Below are 25,474 nucleotides of genomic sequence, written 5' to 3' on the forward strand. Positions count from 1 at the left end.
TGGCAAAGCTGATGAGAGGTTCATTACTGTCCTGTGACCTGTTTTACTTACGTGAAGTTATCTGTATACTGTCTACTTGTACTGAACCCTCGCTACGCAGGTGGCCTATATTCCCTCTCATCCTCTAGATTTTTCCTAATATTGTGTTTCTGATTTATATAGTGTAAGTTTTTATTGTCTTAATATAATGTTCTTTTAAAGGGAAACTGTCATCTGATTCATGCTGCCGAAACTGCAGCCAGGTATTTCTTTCTCTGAAACTATCATTGACATGCTCCCTTTAAATTGACTAACAGAATAATATTTTTTTTATTATAAGTCTTGGACTTATGCTATTTTTTTAAATAAGAAAAATTATGTTCTCCTGTCTAGCCAAGGCTATAGCTGGGTTTGACATGAGAACCAATATTGACGTAACAGAAGCCATCAGTAGCCATGAGGACCTAAGCAGATACCTGGGCAGGATTTAACATCTTAGATGCCACTGTAAGATATTTACAGTGGAATGGAGTTGTTCAGATGTGAGGCTGAAGTCTGAAATCACTCTATGACTTGTAAATCCTTACAGTGTGCACAGAACACACTGTTAGGATCCGCTGGTGCCGATGCCAGGAGGGGATGGACACTTGACTACAAGCATGCGATTTGCATGATTCTGGTCACATACTGACTAGACATGACCGGCCGTGTTCAATTCACTTGAATTGCATGTTTGCGGTCACATGCTTGCCCACTCCCGTGCCATCTATACACTGCATTCTGTAAGCATTCACAAATCTGTCGTCACATAGAGTGACTGCAGCCTTGAGCCCCAAACCTGGACAACCCCTCTAAGGAATTAAACAGCAGCGACAGGACCTAGCTGGGTGCTGGCTGGATAACACAGCTAGCACCCACTATTTGTGGAGTGGTCTTATCTCCTGAGCCTGCTACATACTCCCATACCCAAAATAGGTAACTAATACTACTATGTGCTATGGAAGAAAGGGGTTAATTTAGCATGTATGTGTAGCGCCCCCACTGCCGCAGGGCCGAGGGGTACCCGGTACCGGGCCTCTGAGTCTCTGCTCCGGGGTTGTCACGGTGGCTAGGCCCCGGTCCATGACCCTGCCGAGGGGCGCACAGTGAATAATAGATGCAAGTGGATGGTGGTGGTGGTGAGGCTGTAGTAGTGCAGTGCAGTAAATAACGAGGACACCAGTTTGCAGTCTCTTTACCTCTTTACTGAAGATCTCTGGGTCCTCAGTCCGGAATCCAGATAACCAGGCTGCGCAAGTCCGACCGGTCCAATGGCACCTCCAGAGTTCTCCTTACAGGTGGAAATCTGTGCCTTCCCCCTAGCGCTAGGTGTTGCGGTCCTTCCCTGCTGTGCTTACGGAAAGTCCCCACAACTGTTGTGTCCGTTTCTTAAGTTCCCTCACAACTCGATTAGGTGATGTTCTGCTAATCCTCTGTCCCTCCCTGATGTTACGGTTGGAACGGCACCCGTATGACGGGTAGGCTCGGAGCTCTTCCGGGACCCTAGAGTCGCCCCTCTCCACAAGTTGCCCCCCAAGACTGCATAGGTGATTTAGGTGAGACAGCCCGCCTTAGACTGACTGTCCTGCCGCTGTTTAGAGTATTGCTTGAAGCTGAATATTGTAATACTCCCTCGGCATTCCGGCCGCCGGTTGTGCGCCTCAGTAGGATGTTGCCTCGGTCTTACAGCACGACCCCTACTGGTATTCTCCTTGTTGTTTTGATCTCGTTTCTCACTCAGCACAATCTATCTCGCTTCCAATCCCTTCTTGGGCACCGCCGCTATACTGAGCAGGCACGGTCCCGTTACGTTCGCTCAAGTTGCCAAGCCTCTGTCAGAATCCCACCCCTGACAGAGACCCTACTGAATCTTCTCCCACAACACCCTCTGCCACAAGGTGTTGCCTGGCTCCAACCCAGTCAGCTTTCTGAACTCACTTCCTACCTGACCCCCAGTTTTACCAGTGTGTGAGGAGTGGCCTAATGAATAGAACCCTTAGCTCCCCCTGGAGGCCCGGCGGTGAAATGTATTGGTGTCTGTGATACCTGATCAGATGAACTCCTTCAGTGCCATCAGACGTACCATAGCTCCCCTTAGTGGCGGAGCCACAGTACTGCAACGACCAGGACTCTGGGGCGCTGCACTCCCCCCTGGTTAAATCCAGTACTCCGGGACTGGGAAGAAAACAACAATACAAGTTAGCAAAAAGACATACAATTTTGTTGAGTGCAATAACAATAAGTATACTTGAACAGAGCTTCCCTTTATGGGAGGTGAGGACACTTGAACGTTACAAACATGGTTAAATATCATAGCAACATGCTATAAATAACTTTTCTTACCCAACCGGGTATTCTACTTAGTACAAATCCTTGAACGATAATTTAACATTGCCTTTAAGGACGTACACTCTGAATCCGCTAAAGACCTTCTTATAATCACATTATAAGGCAATTTAACTTTTACATTCTCCTTCTTTAAATCTGCAGGACCGCCTGTCCTAACGGCGCCAGACCTACTGCCTCTCCTTTCTTACAGGACCGCTCCTTTCAGCCCGAGCCTTCTGTCTTTTCAACTACTATACATAGTATAGAACATAACATTACTTTCAGTTTAGGATCAATGAGCCATTTCTTCAAGGCCCCTAAGAGGACTCGCTAACTAACCCCGTACGGGTTCACTCTCTGTCCTCATCTTTCTATCAACATTATCAAACATTTTCCAAAATTAACTTGTTTAAATACACATAACTTTTACATGTAAACATTATCATCACTTTCTTTCTGTCAAGACATTATTGCTATCTTTCAGTCTTAAAGCAATACTATCCTTTAAGTGCAACAAGTGAACATCCCCTTTAAGAGGGGACCAAGTCTCTTTGAGGTAGCATATCTTCTCAAGCTACCAGTCCATACTCAGCAAAGGCTCCAGTGCGGTAACTTCACAAAGAGTCCTTCTTTAAGTAAAACCAGTAGGGAGCACCTTTAATAAGGTGCAAACTATTTACAAAAAGTTTGTATCATGCACTGTTCATGATTGCGGTAGTTCTGGAAACTTGTGCAAAACTTAGAAAAAAAAAAAGCAAACAAAACAATAGGGATCCCGGGTCAACAAAGGGATCCCCTTTAAGAGTTAACCCAGGACGGGTTTAGCAGCAAAACAGCAGAGAAACAGTTAACTATTTACATTCTCGTGGTATCGAGGTTTACCCTTCCAAGTCTGGAGGTGGCCTCCGTGAATACTGCTCTCCTCCCGCCACCACATAAAGGGTGTCTGCACCCTGGATAGGGGTCTGGGTACTCACGGTTCTCTTCGGAGTGATGGTCCGCAGACATTTGGCACACAGGGAGATTGGAGCAATGACCGCTGGTCTTGGTGAATCATCGGAGGGTGGTGCTGTTACTTCCGGCTTGTATTTATGCACGTGCAAGGCATACCACCCTTTGTCTCCCCAGTGGTGGGTATACCGAACTCGGTCTCCCGGGTAGAGATCCCGGCCCGGGTGTCCCTCAATGAGGTGCGCCTCCACATCCTGCCGGTTTACAAACACTTCCAAGGCAAGACCGGGCTCCTTAATGAAGCCCCAACCTCCCTGCAGCCGGAAGGTGCTGATCACGCCATAGCGCTGCGGGCCCCAGTTCTCCTCGGCAGCCTGCCTGATCTGGGCTTTAGCTTGAAGGTCCTTCTCCCGCTCTGCCTGACGCCGGAGCTCCTTCTTGCGAGCCCACTCCTCTTCCTGCTGGCGCAGCTGCTGACGGTATTCCCTCTGGCGGATGACCTCGATACTCTCCCCCTCCTCCTGGGCGTCCCCAGGGAACCCAATCAGGTTTGTGGCGGCCGCGCGGGTCCACTTGAAGGTCACCCATTCTCCCTGGAGCTTCACGGGCTGCTTGGTGGGTCGCAGGGGGCTGTCGGCCGTCTGCAGAGTTTCCCAGGGCCTCTCGCATTCAATGCGGCTACACACCCGCCCGGGTGGTCGTGGTGGGGGTGAGTCCACATCCACCAGCAAGGGCTCTTCGATCGCCGCGGCAGGATCGGCGCCGTTACCTGCCTCCGGAGCATCTCCGGTGCCGGTCTCCTCTGCCGTCGGCTGCGGGGTCGGTGCCTGGTGCTGGTGCGGCCCCTCGCCGGTGATGGTCGCTCACTGGCACAGACTCCGGAACTGCCGGCATAGCTCCTCTACCTCCGCCCCGAGGATTTCCTGGTCTGCGCAGCCTGGTAAGAGCTCCCTCGGCTCCCATTGGCAGGGCCTGGTACGGGTCTTCTCCCCCCTCTCCTGGGTGACTTCCGCGCTCCATGCTGCCAATCGGATTCTGCCTCGTGGCATCCAGCGGTTCTTGCTCCTCCCCGTCCGGAGGGCGGCCTCTCTCTCCTCCACCATCCCACACTAGGAGGCGGGCCTTTCTCGTTGATGGGCATATCTTCCGGACATAGTAGTATCTGTGAGGGGCGGGTTCCATCTTCGCACCACTCTTCCAGGCTACGCCCATGATGACACGCCCCATCCTTCCTGCGCACCACATAGTACTGTAATGGCGGCGGTTTTGGCGGGGAATGGCGCAGCACAGTCTTTGCAACAGAGTACAGTCCAAGCACAATAAATCACAGTTCCAAGGCACACATGACCTGATTCCTCAGGCTTAAGTAGATCCTATTCGTGACGCCAGGATGTAGCGCCCCCACTGCCGCAGGGCCGAGGGGTACCCGGTACCGGGCCTCTGAGTCTCTGCTCCGGGGTTGTCACGGTGGCTAGGCCCCGGTCCGTGACCCTGCCGAGGGGCGCACAGTGAATAATAGATGTAAGTGGATGGTGGTGGTGGTGAGGCTGTAGTAGTGCAGTGCAGTAAATAACGAGGACACCAGTTTGCAGTCTCTTTACCTCTTTACTGAAGATCTCTGGGTCCTCAGTCCGGAATCCAGATAACCAGGCTGCGCAAGTCCGACCGGTCCAATGGCACCTCCAGAGTTCTCCTTACAGGTGGAAATCTGTGCCTTCCCCCTAGCGCTAGGTGTTGCGGTCCTTCCCTGCTGTGCTTACGGAAAGTCCCCACAACTGTTGTGTCCGTTTCTTAAGTTCCCTCACAACTCGATTAGGTGATGTTCTGCTAATCCTCCGTCCCTCCCTGATGTTACGGTTGGAACGGCACCCGTATGACGGGTAGGCTCGGAGCTCTTCCGGGACCCTAGAGTCGCCCCCCTCCACAAGATGCCCCCCAAGACTGCATAGGTGATTTAGGTGAGACAGCCCACCTTAGACTGACTGTCCTGCCGCTGTTTAGAGTATTGCTTGAAGCTGAATATTGTAATACTCCCTCGGCGTTCTGGCCGCCGGTTGTGCGCCTCAGTAGGATGTTGCCTCGGTCTTACAGCACGACCCCTACTGGTATTCTCCTTGTTGCTTTGATCTCGTTTCTCACTCAGCACAATCTATCTCGCTTCCAATCCCTTCTTGGGCACCGCCGCTATACTGAGCAGGCACGGTCCCGTTACGTTCGCTCAAGTTGCCAAGCCTCTGTCAGGATCCCACCCCTGACAGAGACCCTACTGAATCTTCTCCCACAACACCCTCTGCCACAAGGTGTTGCCTGGCTCCAACCCAGTCAGCTTTCTGAACTCACTTCCTACCTGACCCCCAGTTTTACCAGTGTGTGAGGAGTGGCCTAATGAATAGAACCCTTAGCTCCCCCTGGAGGCCCGGCGGTGAAATGTATTGGTGTCTGTGATACCTGATCAGATGAACTCCTTCAGTGCCATCAGACGTACCATAGCTCCCCTTAGTGGCGGAGCCACAGTAATGCAACGACCAGGACTCTGGGGCGCTGCATATGCATGCTAAACATCAAGTGCTAACGAGCTAAAAGTCGAGTACCAATATTTATATACATTCATAATATGGATAGCAAATTTAACTGTATTAATTACTTTTAATAACTTTTATTTAATTTTGTTGATGTTTTTATACTTATTCTCCGAGATATAAAGACTAATATTCTTTTGACACATGGGATCCATCCCAAGCTGCCTTTGACAGATTTTATTCTCATTATGTGTCTTTAATAATTAATTTACTCATCTTAGTTACCCCCGGAGCTCGGCATATTAATGTACAAATACTCAACACAAATAATAATATAATAAACATCACATGTCAATTAACCTATTTGAACATTCATGTTGATATGAGCTGATTAGATATTCATATGTTAAGATTAGGACCATTCTGTACACAGTATTTTTCCAAGCTATCTTTTCAGTAAAACTACATAACATGTTCTTATCAGTAATCTCTCACCTACATGTTGGTGGTTTTCAGGTAGAAATAGATTTTTTTAAGAAAACTGAAAAAAGCAGAATTAGGAATTATATCTTGCATGCAGAGGCGTCACTTGAAGCTCCTGGGTCCCAATGAGACTCCCGCCTATCAAGTGTCATTTTTAATTATGATAGTCAACTCTCTGGGAATGTCTGGAGGACCCCCAGATTGTGAGATCACCGTAACCCCTTAAGACAGTGTTTCTCAACTCCAGTCCTCAAGACCCCACAACAGGTCACATTTTCAGGATTTCCTTAGTATTGCACAGGTGATAATTTCATCACCTGCTCAAGCGTTAATTCCATCGCCTATGCAATACTAAGGAAATCCTGAAAACATGACCTGTTGTGGGGTCTTGAGGACTGGAGTTGAGAAACACTGCCTTAAGACATTGGCAGATTTCACGGGCAATTCTAAAACCACCTGAAACCTTCAGAAAACCAGTCATGACTCAGCTCTGCTTCCTGGTTCCAGCAGTCATCACATGATCACTTATATGTGATTTACATACTTACAGTCACGTGACAACTGTTCCCGAACATTGAGAGAAATAGAAAAAGCAGCTTGTCAGCATACAAGTGGTCACGTGACAACTACTCAAACGGATTGAGCGGGGAGCAAACTGAATCATTGCCCCAACTGACATAAAACCTAGAAGATACACCTCTGTGCACTGGTGATGGATAAGCTGTCATGACCAGAAGCTCTGTACAGTGGACAGCACTCCTGTGTAGATTGTGCACAAGTAGTGCACAACCACAATGTTATGAAGAACTCATCTAGGAATGAAAATCGAGATGCTTTATTTACAGATGCAATCCACAGTAAATGCACTACATTTCGGGCAGACCATTGACCTTCCTCAAATGCACGGGGATCCGCTATTGATAGGGTGTGGATCTACATACAGGACACTGGTTTTCTTGCAGCAATCTGTGCATATGATGGAGGTCAATGGTCTGATCTGAAACATATTGTATTTACTGTGGATTGCACTTTGCATTGGGAGTAATCAGCTTCCTCATGTGGTCAATGAATCAGCACCACACCCTACTAAAACTCCCAGCTTATTGCTGAGAGGTACCAGTTATAGTTTTTACTTGTTCTGGTTCATTACTGTTATGCCAATGCTATTCAACCCGTTTGATTCCTGTGTTTAGACCATCCTTCTGCCTGACACTTCTGTTCCTGTTCCTGACCTCCTGGTTGTGATGCAGCTTTCTGACTCCCTTTTGCCAGCTCTCTCCATTAACCAGCAGCCACTCCGTGGACCCGACCCAGGGGTCCTTGTCTATGTCCAGATCCCTGTACAGGGGTTAAAGAGTGAACGTGAGGGCACCACCTGGGAGCTGCTAGAAGGAGTGACTAGTGCAAAGCCTGTCTGTGGAGAACGTATTAAGAGTTGCCAGTCTTCACTTGCCAGTACTCACTGACATCACATATGCCCCTCCTATAGCTACACCCACATTTAGATGACAGCTAAGTCCCATATCTGGTCATGTTCTAGCTCTATTTTGGGTTTTGGGTATTTTATCAACAGCTCTAGCAACCCCACTGAAGAGGAGCCTGAAGTACCATTTATCCCCAAGTTTCAGAATGAAAGTTCTTGTCATGGGCAATACTAATAACCTGCAGAATTTGACCACGAAAAATTATTTGCTTTGCAGTCTATGGTTACTTATGAACTGCAATTATTTCTGTGCTGTTAAAATAAAACCAATGTATTTCATATTATTTTCTAATACTATTATATAATTACAAAATATAATACTAAAATTAATTTCGTAAGTGTTTCTTTATAAGCTCATTGTTATCTTTAAACCTCAATTATCATTTTTTTCAGGATGTCAGTAATTGTGTGTGGTGTAAAGCTCCAATTTATTTTAGTGATTTACATTTGTTCTGTTAACCTTCATTTCTGAACTGTTTTATCCTATCTTATGTCCTTGTGCTATGCTGTTGATTGAAATAAAAATGTACATGATTTTACAGAGAACTTAACTTTTCATTGTCTGGAAGATTTTATTTTAGAATCACATGTCACTACAGTTGGGAGTATTCTGACTTCTGTCAGGGGTATAAATTAGGAGAACTCCCTTAAAATACTTTTTTTTTGCCTGTCTAGTATTGTAAACCTATACATCGGCAACTTCCCTAAGTGTCTTACTCAAGAACTTCCCAAATATTTTATATCTATATAAATGTATGTAATCCTCAGGTTTGTCATAATGGAACCTTACTTTACTTGCTACTAGGGCGGGCAGTCCGCTAATATTCCAGTTATGGGGGTATAGGAAGTAGAATTAGGTCGTTGTGGTACAGTTACAAGATGGCCGAGTCAGGGAATCCATAGTGAAGGTGCCCCCAGAGTTTGGTGGAGTGAGACCTTTTTAGGTAAGATGTCGTGATGAGCGAATATACTCGTTACTCGAGATTACCCGAGCACGCTCGGGTGTCCTCCGAGTATTTTTTAGTGCTCGGAGATGTAGTTTTTAGTGCCGCAGCTGAATGTTTTACATCTGATAGCCAGCATAAGTACATGTGGGGGTTGCCTGGTTGCTAGGGAATCCCCACATGTACTTATGCTGGCTAACAGATGTAAATCATTCAGCTGCGGCAAGAAAAACTAAATCTCCGAGCACTAAAAAATACTGGGAGGTCCCCCAAGCGTGTTCGAGAAATCTCGAGTAACGAGTATATTCGCTCATCACTAGTAAGATGCAGTAAGTGAAGGAGACACAGGGTGTAACTGTAGAGCTCAACTTTTACTATCTTGGAAGCTTAGCACCTACTCAGATGATCAATGCTCTTGGCAGTTACATAATGCCAAGGGGTACTCCCACTTATCCCGTATCCAGTCAACCCATAGCAATCCCGTAAATTGGGTTTTGGATCTCAGGAACTGGGCTCTGCTGAGTCCTGTCTTGAATGAAGCAAAAGCTGCTCCATTCATTGTGGGACTTCTGGAAGTAGCCAAGCGCTGTACCTAGCTTTCTCCAGCAGTACCATAGATAATGGAGTGAAGGTTGAGCATGTGCATCTCCGCTCCATTCTACAGAGCTCAGTTACTGGGATGGACGGGAGTCCCAGTAGTTGGACTTGCAGGGATCAGAAAGTTATTCCTTATCCAATGCCTATCCAGGCCAAGCGCAACCACCACCAACTGAATAATATGTATGGAAAGGTGATACAAACACATTACAAGTGTTCTACACATGAACACATTCAAGGCACACAAATAATATTTACAACTTTGTCTACTCCACCATACCTCTTGAATAAGTACACCTCACCGTATGTGTACTTAGCAAATATTGTAAAAAGTAAAAAAAAGTTAAAGTTTTAAAAAATAATAAATATAAAAAGCCCCTTGTTTCTCACCAGTGACGCTTATATCTCACCTAATGCTGCCTACAGTTCACCTGTGCTGCTTATATCTCACCAGTGGTCTCTGAGTATTTGTGCTTGGAGGTTTTGTTTTCATCTCCTCAGCTGCATGATTTACGGCGGCTGGACAGCCTGAATACATGTGGGAGTTCCCTAACAAACAGGCATTCCTCACATGTATTCAGGCTGTCCAGCAGACGTAAATCATGCAGCTGAGGAAACGAAAACTAAATCTCCAAGCACTAACAAATACTCAGAGACCACCCGAGCGTGCTCGGGAAAACCTGAACAACGAGTATACTCGCTCATCACTAATGCTTATATCTCACCAGTGCTGCCCACTTATGTTTCACCCACATCCCTTATATCTCACCAGTGCTGCTTATATCTCACCTAATGCTGCTTATATCTCACCTGTGCCGCTTATGTCTCACCTAGTGCCACTTATAGTTCACCTGTGCTGCATATGTCTCACCTAGTGCCGCTTATAGTTCACCTGTGCCGCTTATATCTCACCTAATGCTGCTTATATCTCACCTGTGCGCTTACGTCTCAGCTAGTGCTGCTTATAGTTCACCTGTGCCACTTATATCTCTCCTGTGCCGCTTATATCTCTCCTGTGCCGCTTATAGTTCACCTGTGCCGCTTATACCTCACCTGTGCCGCTTATAGTTCACCTGTGCCGCTTATATCTCTCCTGTGCCGCTTATATCTCACCTGTGCCGCTTATATCTCACCTGTGCCGCTTATATCTCACCTAGTGCCACTTATAGTACACCTGTGCCGCTTATATCTCTCCTGTGCCGCTTATATCTCACCTGTGCCGCTTATGTCTCACCTAGTGCCGCTTATAGTTCACCTGTGCCGCTTATATCTCTCCTGTGCTGCTTATATCTCTCCTGTGCCGCTTATATCTCACCAGTTCTGCTTATATCTCACCAGTTCTGCTTATATCTCACCAGTTCTGCTTATATCTCACCTACGTCCCTTATATCTCCCCAGTTCTGCTTATATCTCACCAGTTCTGCTTATATCTCACCTGCGTCCCTTATGTCTCACCTAGTGCCGCTTATGTCATCAGTGCCGCTTGTATCTCACCTGTGCCGCTTATATCTCACCAGCTCTGCTTATGTCTCACTCGCGTCCTTTATCTCACCAGTGCCGCTTGTAGCTCACCAGTGCCGCTTATATCTCACCAGTACCGCTTGTATCTCACCAGTATCACTTGTATCTCACCAGTACCGCTTGTATCTCATCAGTGTCGCTTGTATCGCACCCCCTTTGCTTACATCTCACCAGTACCACTTGTATCTCACCAGTACCGCTTGTATCGCACCCCCGTTGCTGATGTCTCACCAGTACCGCTTGTATCTCACCAGTTCTGCTTATATCTCACCTGCGTCCCTTATGTCTCACCTAGTGCCGCTTATGTCATCAGTGCCGCTTGTATCTCACCAGTGCCGCTTATATCTCACCAGTACCGCTTGTATCTCACCAGTATCACTTGTATCTCACCAGTACCGCGTGTATCTCATCAGTGCCGCTTGTATCGCACCCCCTTTGCTTACATCTCACCAGTACCGCTTGTATCTCACCAGTACCACTTGTATCTCACCAGTACCACTTGTATCGCACCCCTGTTGCTGATGTCTCACCAGTACCGCTTGTATCTCACCAGTGCCGCTTGTATCTCACCAGTACCGCTTGTATCTCACCAGTGCTGCTTGTATCGCACCCCCTTTGCTTATATCTCACCAGTACTGCTTGTATCTCACCAGTACCACTTGTACCTCACCAGTACCGCTTGTATCGCACCCCCGTTGCTGATGTCTCACCAGTACCGCTTGTATCTCACCAGTGACGCTTGTATCTCACCAGAACCGCTTGTATCTCACCAGCACCGCTTGTATCTCACCAGTGCCACTTGTATCGCACCCCCGTTGCTGATGTCTCACCAGTACCGCTTGTATCTCACCAGTGCCACTTGTATCTCACCAGTGCCGCTTGTATCTCACCAGTACCGCTTGTATCTCACCAGTGCCGCTTGTATCTCACCAGTGCCACTTATATCTCACCAGTACCGCTTGTATCTCACCAGTATCGCTTGTATCTCACCAGTACCGCTTGTATCTCACCAGTGCCACTTGTATCGCACCCCCTTTGCTTATATCTCACCAGTACCGCTTGTATCTCACCAGTGCCGCTTGTATCTCACCAGTACCGCTTGTATCTCACCAGTACCGCTTGTAGCTCACCAGTACCGCTTGTATCTCACCAGTGCTGATTGTATCGCACCCCCGTTGCTTATGTCTCACCAGTACCACTTGTATCTCACCAGTACCGCTTGTATCTCACTAGTACCGCTTGTATCTCACCAGTACCGCTTGTATCTCACCATTGCCGCTTGTATCGCACCCCCGTTGCTGATGTCTCACCAGTACCGCTTGTATCTCACCAGTGCCGCTTGTATCTCACCAGTACCGCTTGTATCTCACCAGTGCCGCTTGTATTGCATCCCCGTTGCTTATGTCTCACCAGTACCACTTGTATCTCGCCGGTACCGCTTGTATCCCACCAGTGCCACTTGTATCTCACAATACCGCTTGTATCTCACCAGTACCGCTTGTATCTCACCAATACCGCTTGTATCTCACCAGTACCGCTTGTATCTCACCAGTACCGCTTGTATCTCACCAGTACCGCTTGTATCTCACCAGTGCCGCTTGTATCGCACCCCCGTTGCTTATATCTCACCAGTACAGCTTGTATCTCACCAGTGCAGCTTATATCTCAACCGCGTTGCTTATGTCTCACCTGTTTTGTTCCGAACTGGTTGATAAAGGTCACTGAATATTTTGAGCAGATGATCAGAAGACAAGGTAGTAGATTTTCCATCTTCTTGCTGATTTTCAAAGAGAGCAACGCTGCTTGGTTTCTTAATGTACATTTAAAAAGAAAGGGCAGAAAACAAAAACATCAGTGATGGAAGTGGAAACAGAAAACAAGAGTCAGGTGCTGCATTAAAGACTTCAATTGACATATGATGGTGTACAGTATGTTAGATTTCCAATGAGGTTCCATTGTTTATGCAAGAAAAAAGAATATTAGTGCATTCTATGCTATTTTTTGCTGTGTATAACTCACTGAAATAACAAAGAAGTATACAGAGCTAGTATGAACAAAGCCTAAAACGTACATAATAATACTACAGACTATTGATCTCATAGAAATTCTTTAGAAGTCACACGATTGTATATGTTTCAAGCTCAAGGCTTAGCTTAATTTCCAGGATTTTGTAGAGGTAACCTATCCATATCAGCAATCAATTTCCGGACCCCCACAATGAGCAGATGGAAGGTACCACAGTTATAGATAGAAAGAGCACAGTGCTCACCAGAGCCCCAACAATGTTTATCCAAGGAACAGTAATGGCTACGTGAGTGTGACTGTGCTTGATACTGCAGCCTTACTGCATTAATAAGCCAGCTCTTTAGCATCACAGCCTTACTGCATTAGCAAGCCAGCCCTTTAGCATCACAGCCCTACTGCATTAGTGAACCAGCCCTTTAGCATCACAGTCCTACTGCATTAGTGAACCAGCCCTTTAGTATTACAGCCAAACTGCATTAGTGAACCAGCCCTTTAGCATCACAGCCCTACTGCATTAGTGAATCAGCATTAGTGAACCAGCCCTTTAGAATCACAGCCCTACTGCATTAGTGAACCAGCCCTTTAGCATCACAGCCCTACTGCATTAGTGAACCAGCCCTTTATCATCACAGCCCTACAGCATTAGTGAACCAGCCCTTTAGTATTACAGCCCAACTGCATTAGTGAACCAGCCCTTTAGCATCACAGCCCTACTGCATTAGCGAACCAGCCCTTTAGTATTACAGCCCTACTGCATTAGTAAACCAGCCCTTTAGTATCCCAGCCCTACCATATTAGCAAACCAGCCCTTTAGTATCACAGCCTTACTGCATTAGTAAACCAACCCTTTAGTATCACAGCCCTACTGCATTAGTAAACCAGCCCTTTGGTATCACAGCCCCACTGCATTAGTAAACCAGCCCTTTAGAATCACAGCCCTACTGCATTAGTAAACCAGCCCTTTAGAATCACAGCCCTACTGCATTAGTTAACCAGCCCTTTAGTATCACAGCCCAACTGCATTAGTAAACCAGCCCTTTGGTATCACAGCCCAACTGCATTAGTAAACCAGCCCTTTGGTATCACAGCCCTACTGCATTAGTTAACCAGCCCTTTAGTATTACAGCCCAACTGCATTAGTAAACCAGCCCTTTGATATCACAGCCTTACTGCATTAGTTAACCAGCCCTTTAGTATTACAGCCCAACTGCATTAGTAAACCAGCCATTTAGTATTACAGCCCTACTGCATTAGTTAACCAGCCCTTTAGTATCATAGCCCTACTGCATTAGTAAACCAGCCTTTTAGTATCACAGCCCTACTGCATTATAGCCTGCCTGCTACAAATGAGGGAAGTCCACTGATATCCCTGATGCTTGACACTTTTATATGACTTGATTATGATACCTTATAAATGTTTTTGTAAAGTCCGACGTTTGAAACATTTGATGAATCTACAAGTTTTGTAAGGTTTTTTTTTATCTTCCTTTCTTCACGCTTCAGTAGATTATCATTGTATGACTTCATGAATTCTAGACAGTGACTCAGTTTCTTAACCTGGAAAACAAAGCCCCTAATTAGAGTTAGGTGTTTTCACATGGTAAAGGGGTTTCCTAAAGGGGTTGTTTTTTTTCTTACATAAATGTATGCAACTGTAACTAAAAATAAGTTTTGCAATTCTGATTCATTAAAAAATTTGCCCCATTTGCCTCCTGTAGCCACTGTATTGCACTGTCTTTTATGGGCTCCAGAATGTGTTAAAGGATACCTAAGGATTCTGTAGTTTAACCCCTTCAGCCCACAAGCCTGGTTTCACCTTCATGACCAGACCAAATTTTACAATTATGACCAGTGTCATTTTATGAGACAATAACTCTGAAACACTTCAAGGGATCCCGTTGATTCTGAGACTGTTTTTTTACGACACCATACTTCACGATAGTGGTAAAATTTCTTCGATATGACTTGCATTTGTTAGTGAAAAAAAATGGAAATGTGGCGAAAATGTTGACAATTTTGCAAATTTTTTATTTTTTATTTTTATGGCCTTAAATCGTAGAGTGCTGTCACGCTAAATAGTTAATAAATAACATTTCCCATATGTTGTTTACTTTATAGCAGCACAATTTTTAAACCATAACTTTTTTTTGTTATGAAGGGTTAAAAGTTGACCATTTTTTCAAGCCACTGTTTGGGCACATGGCAGAGCTCGGAAGGGAAAGAGCGTCATCTGACTTTTTGAATGCAAAACTCCCTTCAAGTGAGCACTTTGAACCCCCAAGTGTTTCCTAGAAGTTTATAACGTACAGCCGTGAAAATGAAAAAAAAATCTGATTTTTCCCACAAAAAAATTCTTTTAGTCCCAAATATTTTATTTTCACAAAATAACAGAAGAAAATGGACCCCAAAATTTGCTATGCAATTTCTCCGCAGTATGCTGATGCCACATATTTTGTGAAAAAGTACTTTTCGGGCACACGGTAGGGAAAGAAAGAAAGAAGTGACGTTTTGGAACACAGATTTTGATGGAATAGAATGCAGGTGTCATTTCGCATTTGGAGAGCATCTGAGGTGCTTAAACAGTAGAAACCCCCCACAAGTGACCCCCTGTAGACCCCTCTAGGAATGTGTCTAAATGTGCGTTGAGCACCGTGAACCCCCAGATGCTTCATACAAGTTTATAAAGTAGAGCCGTGAAAATAAAACACACATTTTCTCCCAAAAATGTTATTTTAGCTCCAACTTTTTTATTTTCAAGAAAATTGAACCCAAAAATTGTTGTGCACGTTCTCCTGAGTACATAGATACCCTTTATGTGGTTGACAGTTACTTTTGAGGCACAGTGCAAAGCTCAGAAGGGAACAAGCGCCATACTGGAGTTCAGATTTTGCTGGAATGGTTTGAGGGGCCATCGCCCCTGAGGTGCCAGAACAGCAGAACCCCCCGTAAGAGACCCCATTTTACAAAGTACACCTCTCAATGAATTAATCTAGGGTTGCAGTGATTATATTGACACCGCAGGTGGGTCACAAAATTGTATACTATTGGGCAGTGAAGAAAAAAATAATTACATTTTACCACCAAAATTTTATTTTAGCCTGTTATTTTAAAATGTCCACACTGGAAAATGGTAAAAAGGGCACTAAAATTTCTTCCACAATTTCTGCAGAATGTAGAAATACCCTATATATATGGACTGATAATAAAACATGCAAAACCACAGTTAAAATTAATTTTCCAGGGAAAAATCTTAAGACACAATCTTTCCAGGATAATGACTTGTGTATAAGGCAAAATAAATAAGAGAAAAAAAAGCTCCTCCACACCTTGGGCTATGTTCAAACACAGTGCTTTTGCTGTATTTATTTGCACATCTGCATTGCTTTCAATGGTGTAAAAAAACATTCACCAGGAAATGTAATTTTATCATTTTAATACACTTTCTGGCCATGTGGTGTGGGACATTATCAGACACATCCTGTTTAATTTATGAAGGAGGGGCTCTAAAAGTCACAATTTTTTTTCAGGGCCATCAGGTATCCATCACTTTTTGTATTATTATTACAGTAAAATTGGCCCACCTCAGATGGACTTCTTACACTGCAGTATCAATACAGCGATGCTATTTCTAACCAAACAAGTTTTTTTTCTGTTGCACTGTTCTGTTTTGTTCTGTTGTTGTAGTGTTGGAGCACTATAAATGCCATAAAAAGTTTCACTACTGAAAAAAATGCACAGTATTACTATTGCAGGAAAATCAGCACACCTCAGCTGGACTGGTTACACTGCAGGAGCAATATAGCAATGCTATTAAGATCCAACTAAGTTTGGCTGTATGCTTTTGATGCACAACTGCTGCAGATAAAATGGTGTATAATATTTTCCTGCTCAGAATAATTTGCAAGATTAAGAGCAAAAAGAATATTATCATCTCTGAAAAGAGGTTTTGGTAAGAATTGCAGGCTGCAGCATAAAGGACGTACAACTCACCGAATCCTGTACTACACGATCCCTTCAGCACAATCCCTGCTGCTAACAACAGTACTGCTATTTATTACACTGCTCAAAAAAATAAAGGGAGCACTCAAATAGCACATCCAAGATCTGAATGAATGAAATATTTTCATTGAATACTTTGTTCTGCACAAAGTTGAATGTGCTGACAACAAAATCACACAAAAATCATCAATGGAAATCAAATTTATTAACCAATGGAGGCCTGGATTTGGAACGATACTCAAAATCAAAGTGGAAAATCAAATTACAGGCTTATCCAGCTTCAGTGGAAATGCCTCAAAACAAGGAAATGATGCTCAGTAGTGTGTGTGGCCTCCACGTGCCTGTATAACCTCCCTATAACATCTGGGCATGATCCTGATGAGGCGGCAGATGGTCTCCTGAGGGATCTCCTCCCAGACCTGGACTAAAGCATCCGACAACTCCTGGACAGTCTGTGGTACAACGTGATGTTGGTGGATGGTGCGAGACATGATAACCCAGATATGTTCAATCGGATTCAGGTCTGGGGAACTGGCGGGACAGTCTATAGCTTCAATGCCTTCATCTTGCAGGAACAGCAGTCCATGAGTTCTGGCATTGTCCTGCATTAGGAGGAACCCAGGGCCAACCGCACCAGCATATGGTTTCACAAGGGGTCTGATGATTTAATCTCGATACCCAATGGCAGTCAGACTACCTCTGGTGAGCACATGGAAGGTTGTGCGGCCCTCCAAAGAAATGCCACCCCACACCAATACTGACCCACTGCCAAACCGGTCATGCTGAAGGATGTTGCAGGCAGAAGATCGCTCTCCACGGCATCTCCAGGCTCTGTCACATCTGTCACATGTGCTCAGTGTGAACCTGCTTTCATCTGTGAAGAGCACAGGGCGCCAGTGGTGAATTTGCCAATCCTTGTGTTCTGTGGCAAATGCCAAGCATCCTGCACGGTGTTGTGCTGTGAGCACAACTCCCATCTGTGGACGTCGGGCACTCAGACCATCCTCATGGAGTCGGTTTCCAACTGTTTGTGCAGACACATGCACATTTGTGGCCTGCTGGAGGTCATTTTGAAGGGCTCTGGAAGTGCTCCTCCTGTTCCTCGTTGCACAAAGGCTGAGGTAGCAGTCCTGCTGCCTGGTTGTTGCCATCCTACAGCCCCCTCCACGTCTCCTGGTGTACTGGCCTGTCTCCTGGTAGCGCCTCCAGCCTCTGGACACTACGCTGACAGACACAGCAAACCTTCCTGCCACAGCTCGCATTGATGTGCCATCCTGGATGAGCTGCACTACCTGAGCCACTTGTGTGGGTTGTAGAGTCTATCTCATGTTACCATGAGTGTGAAAGCACAACCAACATTCAAAAGTGACCAAAACATCAGCCAGAAAGCATTGGTATTGAGATGTGGTCTGTGGTCCCCACCTGCAGAACCACTCCTTTATTGAGTGTGTCTTGATAATTGCCAATAATTTCCATCTGTTGTCTATTCCATTTGCACAGCAGCATGTGAAATTGATTGTCAAACAGTGTTGCTTCCTAAGTGGACAGTTTGATTTCACAGAAGCTTGATTTGCTTGGAATTATATTCTGTTTTTTAAGTGTTCCCTTTATTTTTTGAGCAGTGTATAATTAGCCCTAAGAAGGGCTCCCTGTCTATATGTAGCTGCAATTCAGTCCTCTCACCAGCACTTCTGCCTTGTCTGCCTGTTTCCAGGGTACAGTGTGACGAGCAAAGTGTCACGGGTAGGGTTGAGCGAAACGGATAGGACAAATTAAAAAATCGCCGACTTTCGGCAAAGTCGGGTTTCATGAAACCCGACCCGATCCTAGTGTGGGATCGGCCATGAGGTCGGCGATCTGTGCGCCAAAGTCGCGTTTCATATGACGCTTTCAGCGCCATTTTTCAGCCAATGAAGGAGGATGCAGAGTGTGGGCAGCGTGATGACATAGGTCTCGGTCCCCACCATCTTAGAGAAGGGCATGACAGTGATTGGCTTGCTTTCTGCGGCGTCACAGGGGCTATAAAGGGGCGTGCACGCCGACCTCCATCTTACTTCTGCCGATGTTAGCATAGGGAGAGGTTGCTGCAGCTTCATCAGAAGAAGGGATATAGTTAGGGAGGGAAGATTAACCCCCAAACTACTTGTGCTGTAGCGATTTCCACTGTCCAACACCATCTTTTTTTGCAGGGACAGTGGAGGCTATATTTTTGTGCATCAGCTCTGTAGCTTATTAGGCTGCCTTATAAGGCTCCCTGATAGCTGCATTGCTGTTTGCACGCTGCTGTGCAAACCAACTGCTTTGTTAAAAGCAAAAATCCTGTTGCTCCTTTCTGCACAGTTATCTTGTTTATTTGTCCACACTTTTGTGTGCACAGCAGTCCTTTTTATTGCTGCCATACTTGTCCTGAGATCATTGTAGGGAGATTGAAATTGTACTACAGTCCTTGTATTTTTTCATATATCTTCCAGCCACTTTCTGCCACTTACATTGTGTTGTTTTATACACTGGGCCTGAGTTTTGGTTCAGTCTCCCCCCCAAAAAGTGAGATTCTCACAAAGTGGATATACTCTGTCCTGTTAGTTTGTCGTATATCAGCCAGCCACTTTCTGCCACTTAGATTGCTTTTTTTTTTTGTACACTAGGCCTGAGTTTTGGTTCAGTCTCCCCAAAAAAGTGAGATTGAAATTCTCACAAATTGGATATACTTCTGTCCTGTTAGTTTGTCGTATATCAGCCAGCCACTTTCTGCCACTTAGATTGCATTGTTTTATACACTGGGCCTGAGTTTTGTTTCAGTCTCCCCCCAAAAAATTGAGATTCAAATTCTCACAATGTGGATATACTTCAGTCCTGTTAGTTTGTCATATATCAGTCAGCCACTTTCTGCCACTTAGATTGCATTGTTTTATACACTGGGCCTGAGTTTGGGTTCAGTCTCCCCAAAAAAGTGAGATTCAAATTCTCACAAATTGGATATACTTCTGTCCTGTTAGTTTGTCGTATATCAGCCAGCCACTTTCTGCCACTTACATTGTGTTGTTTTATGCACAGGTCCTGAGTTTTGGTTCAGTCTCCCCCCAAAAAAGTGAGATTCAAATTCTCACAAAGTGGATATACTTCTGTCCTGTTAGTTTGTCGCATATCAGCCAGCCACTTTCTGCCACTTACATTGTGTTGTTTTATACACTGGGCCTGAGTTTTGGTTCAGTCTCCCCCCAAAAAAGTGAGATTCAAATTCTCACAAAGTGGATATACTTCTGTCCTGTTAGTTTGTCGTATATCAGCCAGCCACTTTATGCCACTTACATTGCGTTGTTTTATGCACAGGGCCTGAGTTTTGGTTCAGTCTCCCCCCAAAAAAGTGAGATTCAAATTCCCACAATGTGGATATACTTCTGTCCTGTTAGTTTGTCATATATCAGCCAGCCACTTTCTGCCACTTAGATTGCGTTGTTTTATACACTGGGCCTGAGTTTTGGTTCAGTCTCCCCCCAAAAAGTGAGATTCAAATTCTCACAAAGTGGATATACTTCTGTCCTGTTAGTTTGTGGTATATCAGCCAGCTAATTTCTGCCACTTACATTGTGTTGTTTTATGCACAGGGACTGAGTTTTGGTTCAGTCTCCCCCAAAAGAAGTGAGATTCAAATTCTCATAAAGTGGATATACTTCTGTCCTGTTAGTTTGTCGTATATCAGCCAGCCACTTTCTGCCACTTAGATTGCATTGTTTTATACACTGGGCCTGAGTTTTGGTTCAGTCTCCCCCCAAAAAAGTGAGATTCAAATTCTCACAAAGTGGATACACTTCTGTCCTGTTAGTTTGTCGTATATCAGCCAGCCACTTTCTGCTGCTTACATTGTGTTGTTTTATGCACAGGGCCTGAGTTTTGGTTCAGTCTCCCCCCAAAAAAGGGAGATTTAAATTCTCAACAAGTTTATACACACCTTCTACCTTGTTTTACAGTACCATATAACGGTTGTTATTTTGATTAGATTTTCCAAAAAATGAGGAAGTCTGGTGGAAGAGCCCGTGGCCGTGGGCGGTGGTTGCCAGCTGGTACTGATGGTGGTGGTGGTGCATCTGGTGGTAGTGGGCAAAAAAAGCACAATAGCACCTAAGGCTGGAGGTCTTGAGCCAGCATCATCTGGCTACACAAGGCCTCGAAGGCTCCCTTATCTGGGAGTAGGAAAACAGCTTTTAAAGCCGGAGCAGCAGGATAAAGTTTTGGTTTTCCTTGCTGACTCAGCCTCTAGCTCTTTCGCCTCCTCTTCAGAAAGTTCCAAATATAAAAGCAGCAAGTCGTCAGTGGATGCTACCGGTCAGGAACAAGACGTTTCCTTGTGTCCTTCATCCAAACCGAAAGTGAAGGATGGATCAGGCGACACTACAGGTAACTCCATGGAGCTCTTTACACATACCGTGCCTGGGTTAGAAAGGGAAATTGTTAACTACCCATTGCAAGATGAATCGGACATGGAGTGCACTGATGCACAGCCACAGCTAGATTATTATGCTGTTCCATTGACTCAGATCACTACATTGCCCTCGCAGTGTACTGAGCCAGAATCTGACCCTGATGAGACTATGGTGCCCCATCCCTAATGCTATAGCACCTTACACGGTGACACAGAGGAAGGTGCATATGACATTGAAGAGGAGGTGATAGATGACCCAGTTGTTGACCCAGATTGGCAGCCATTGGGGGAAGACGGTGCCGCTGCCAGTAGCTCAGAAGCAGAGGAGGATGATCCGCAGCAGTCATCTACATCGCAACAGCTGTCATCTGGCAGGCCCGTATCAGGCCAAAAACGTTTGTCAAAAACAAAAACAGTTTTAGGACAGCGTGGCCCCCCGGTGAAAGTAGCACAGCGTGCAATGCCTGAAAAGGTATTCCATAGTAGGAAGAGTGTAGTGTGGCAATTTTTTAACCAAGATCTGAATGATCAGTCAAAAGTAGGGTTGAGCGATACCGTCCGATACTTGAAAGTATCGGTATCGGAAAGTATCGGCCGATACCGGCAAAGTATCGGATCTAATCCGATACCGATACCCGATACCAATACAAGTGAATGGGACTCAAGTATCGGACGGTAAATCAGCCCTTTCTGTCCTTCTATATGGGGTTCTGGAGGGGGGGGGAGAGTGTGGGCGGTGCGTGGGCGGAGACTGCGTGTCTCTGTGCGGGCGGGGTCTGTGCGGGCCTGCCAGGGATCTCATTCTATGCGGCCGGCGCTGTATGCCCAGGCTTGATGCGGCGTGCCGGGGCTTGATGCGGCGTGGGAGGGCTCTGCGGCGTGCTGGGGGGGTCTATGCGGCGTGAGGGGGTCTAAGCGGCGTGCTGGGGGGTCTATGCGGCGTGAGGGGCTCTCTGCGGCGTTCTGGGGCGTCTATGCGGCGTGCTGGGGGATCTATGCGGCGTGAGGGGCTCTCTGCGGCGTGCTGGGGGGTCTATGCGGCGTGCTGGGGGGTCTATGCGGCGTGCTGGGGGGTCTATGCGGCGTGCTGGGGGGTCTATGCGGCGTGCGGGGGTCTCAGCGGCGTGCGGGGGTCTCTGCGGCGTGCTGGGGGGTCTCTGCGGCGTGGGGGGGGGTCTCTGCGGCGTGGGGGGGGGGTCTCTGCGGCGTGGGGGGGGTCTCTGCGGCGTGCGGGGGTCTCAGTGCGGGCATCGTCCGATGGGACTACAAGTCCCATCGGGCTATGCCTGCTACACTGACAGTGATTGACACATTAGCCAATGATGCCACAGTAGTAGTCCCATTATCCGGCTAATGTGTTGAATGAAAAAAAAAAAAATACTCCATACATACATTCTACATACATAAATACATATAGACATACAGTACATTCATACATTACATACATGACATACATTACATTAAACATAGATTACATACTCACCATTACTTGTCATTTTGATCCCCGAAGCCAGTGTCATCTATAAAAAATGTGAAAAAAACAAACAACCAATATACTCCCTGTCCGCAGAAATCCACGAGTGTCCCACGACGATCTCCCGTGGAGAGCAGCAGCATCAAATAATGCGACCGCTCTCTAGGGGCTCAGAAACACAATGACGGGAGGAAGGTATCCTTCCGCCACTGTATTCCTCCGCCGCTGTAAAAAAAAAAGTCCCTAGTCTCACTTTATGGCATTGCTGTATGAGACATTTTCCCATGCAGCAATTATATAAAGTGACACTTTGAACTCAGGTAACCTCAGTGATGCACTGCAGGAGCCATTGTCTCCTGTCAGTGTGTCACTGAGGGTCCTATAGAGCAGTGACGTCACCCGATGTCACTGTTCTATAGGGGAGATCGTCGTGGGACACTCGTTATTAATTGGACTACGGCGGACAGGTAGTATGCGGTTTATTATTTTACGTTTTTTGCAGGCGCTGAAGTATGGTAAGTATGGTGAAATGAAGAATATTAAAATACTTTTTCCTAATGTGTGCGTGTTTTATTAACCCTTTTCTTACTATTGGATTAATAACGGATAGGCGTCTTATTGACGCCTCTCCGTTATTAACCCGGCTTAATGTCACCTTACGATAGCAAGGTGACATTAACCCCTTATTACCCCATATCCCACCGCTACACGGGAGTGGGAAGAGAGGGGCTAAGTGCCGGAATTGGCGCATCTTATGGATGCGCCATTTTCGGGGCAGCTGCGGACTGGTATTTGTAGCCGGGGGGGGCAATATCCATGGCCCCTCTCTAGGCTATGAATATCAGCCCGCAGCTGTCTGCGTAGCCTTTCTGGCTATAAAATATAGGGGGACCTGTTGTGAATTTACTTTTTGCTCCCTCTAGTGGTTACTAGTTTTTTGACTCTGGTTTTTCTGTCATTCCTTTTATCCGCACCTGGGTCGTTAGTTAAGGGTGTTGCTATTTAAGCTCCCTGGACCTTCAGTTCAATGCCTGGCAACGTAGTTATCAGAGCTAGTCTGCTGTGCTCTTGTCTACTGATCCTGGTTCCAGTTATATCAGCTAAGTCCGCTTTTTGCTTTTTGCTATTTTGTTTTGGTTTTGTATTTTTGTCCAGCTTGTTCCAAATATATATCCTGACCTTTGCTGGAAGCTCTAGGGGGCTGGTGTTCTCCCCCCGGACCGTTAGACGGTTCGGGGGTTCTTGAATTTCCAGTGTGGATTTTGATAGGGTTTTTGTTGACCATATAAGTTACCTTTCTTTATTCTGCTATCAGTAAGCGGGCCTCTCTGTGCTAAACCTGGTTCATTTCTGTGTTTGTCATTTCCTCTTACCTCACCGTTATTATTTGTGGGGGGCTTCTATCCAGCTTTGGGGTCCCCTTCTCTGGAGGCAAGAAAGGTCTTTTGTTTTCCTCTACTAGGGGTAGCTAGATTCTCCGGCTGGAGCGTGTCATCTAGAATCAACGTAGGAATGATCCCCGGCTACTTCTAGTGTTGGCGTTAGGAGTAGATATATGGTCAACCCAGCTACCACTGCCCTATGAGCTGGATTTTTGTATTCTGCAGACTTCCACGTTCCTCTGAGACCCTCGCCATTGGGGTCATAACAGTTTGCCAGGCCAGTATTAAATGTTTAATGCATTGCAGAAGAGGGATTATAAGAAAGAAGATTCTGAGTTTTTTTTTTTTTTTCTTCTTCCCCTTTACCTCAGAGTGGCTATGCTTGCTGCAGACATGAATGTCCAGACCTTGATTACAAGTGTGGACCAGCTGGCTACTCGTGTGCAGGGCATACAAGACTATGTTATCAGTAATCCTAGGTCAGAACCTAAAATACCGATTCCTGAACTGTTTTCCGGAGACAGGTTTAAGTTTAGGAATTTTGTGAATAATTGTAAATTGTTTTTGTCCCTGAGACCCTGTTCATCTGGAGACTCTGCTCAGCAAGTAAAAATTGTTATTTCGTTCTTACGGGGCGACCCTCAGGATTGGGCTTTTTCGCTGGCGCCAGGAGATCCGGCATTGGCTGATATTAATGCGTTTTTTCTGGCGCTCGGTTTACTTTATGAGGAACCCAATCTTGAGATTCAGGCAGAAAAGGCCTTGCTGGCTATGTCTCAGGGGCAGGACGAGGCTGAAGTGTACTGCCAAAAATTTCGGAAATGGTCCGTGCTGACACATTGGAACGAGTGTGCACTGGCCGCTAATTTTAGAAATGGCCTTTCTGAAGCCATTAAGAATGTTATGGTGGGTTTTCCCATTCCCACAGGTCTGAATGATACTATGGCACTGGCTATTCAAATTGACCGGCGGTTGCGGGAGCGCAAAACCGCAAATTCCCTCATGGTGTTGTCTGAACAGACACCTAATTCGGTGCAATGTGATAGAAAAATCGCAAATTCCCTCATGGTGTTGTCTGAACAGACACCTGATTTAATGCAATGTGATAGAATCCTGACTAGAAATGAGCGGAAAATTCATAGACGCCGGAATGGCTTGTGCTACTACTGTGGTGATTCTACACATGTTATCTCAGCATGCTCTAAACGTATAGCTAAGGTTGTTAGTCCTGTCACCGTTGGTAATTTGCAACCTAAATTTATTCTGTCTGTAACTTTGATTTGCTCACTGTCATCTTATCCTGTCATGGCGTTTGTAGATTCAGGTGCTG

The 25,474-nt window shown here is 45.8% G+C and overlaps 1 protein-coding gene across 6 annotated transcripts in view; it reads right to left on the reverse strand.

Annotated features, from left to right (window-relative positions):
• Positions 1-25,474, reverse strand: part of C2H16orf78 (chromosome 2 C16orf78 homolog) — a 203,158-nt gene that overhangs the window by 13,826 nt on the left and 163,858 nt on the right. For 3 of the 6 annotated variants that reach the window (XM_077292756.1, XM_077292755.1, XM_077292754.1), the window contains 2 exons: positions 14,277-14,426; positions 12,534-12,654 (listed from right to left, as the gene is read on the reverse strand). In XM_077292756.1, coding sequence (XP_077148871.1) covers positions 12,534-12,654; positions 14,277-14,426 — 271 coding nt within the window. The remainder of the gene's footprint in view (positions 1-12,533; positions 12,655-14,276; positions 14,427-25,474) is intronic. The other 3 variants (XM_077292759.1, XM_077292758.1, XM_077292757.1) reach the window with 1 other exon arrangement.

The sequence above is a fragment of the Ranitomeya variabilis genome, chromosome 2 (genome assembly GCF_051348905.1).
Source record: "Ranitomeya variabilis isolate aRanVar5 chromosome 2, aRanVar5.hap1, whole genome shotgun sequence".
NCBI classification, from domain to species: Eukaryota; Metazoa; Chordata; class Amphibia; order Anura; family Dendrobatidae; genus Ranitomeya; species Ranitomeya variabilis.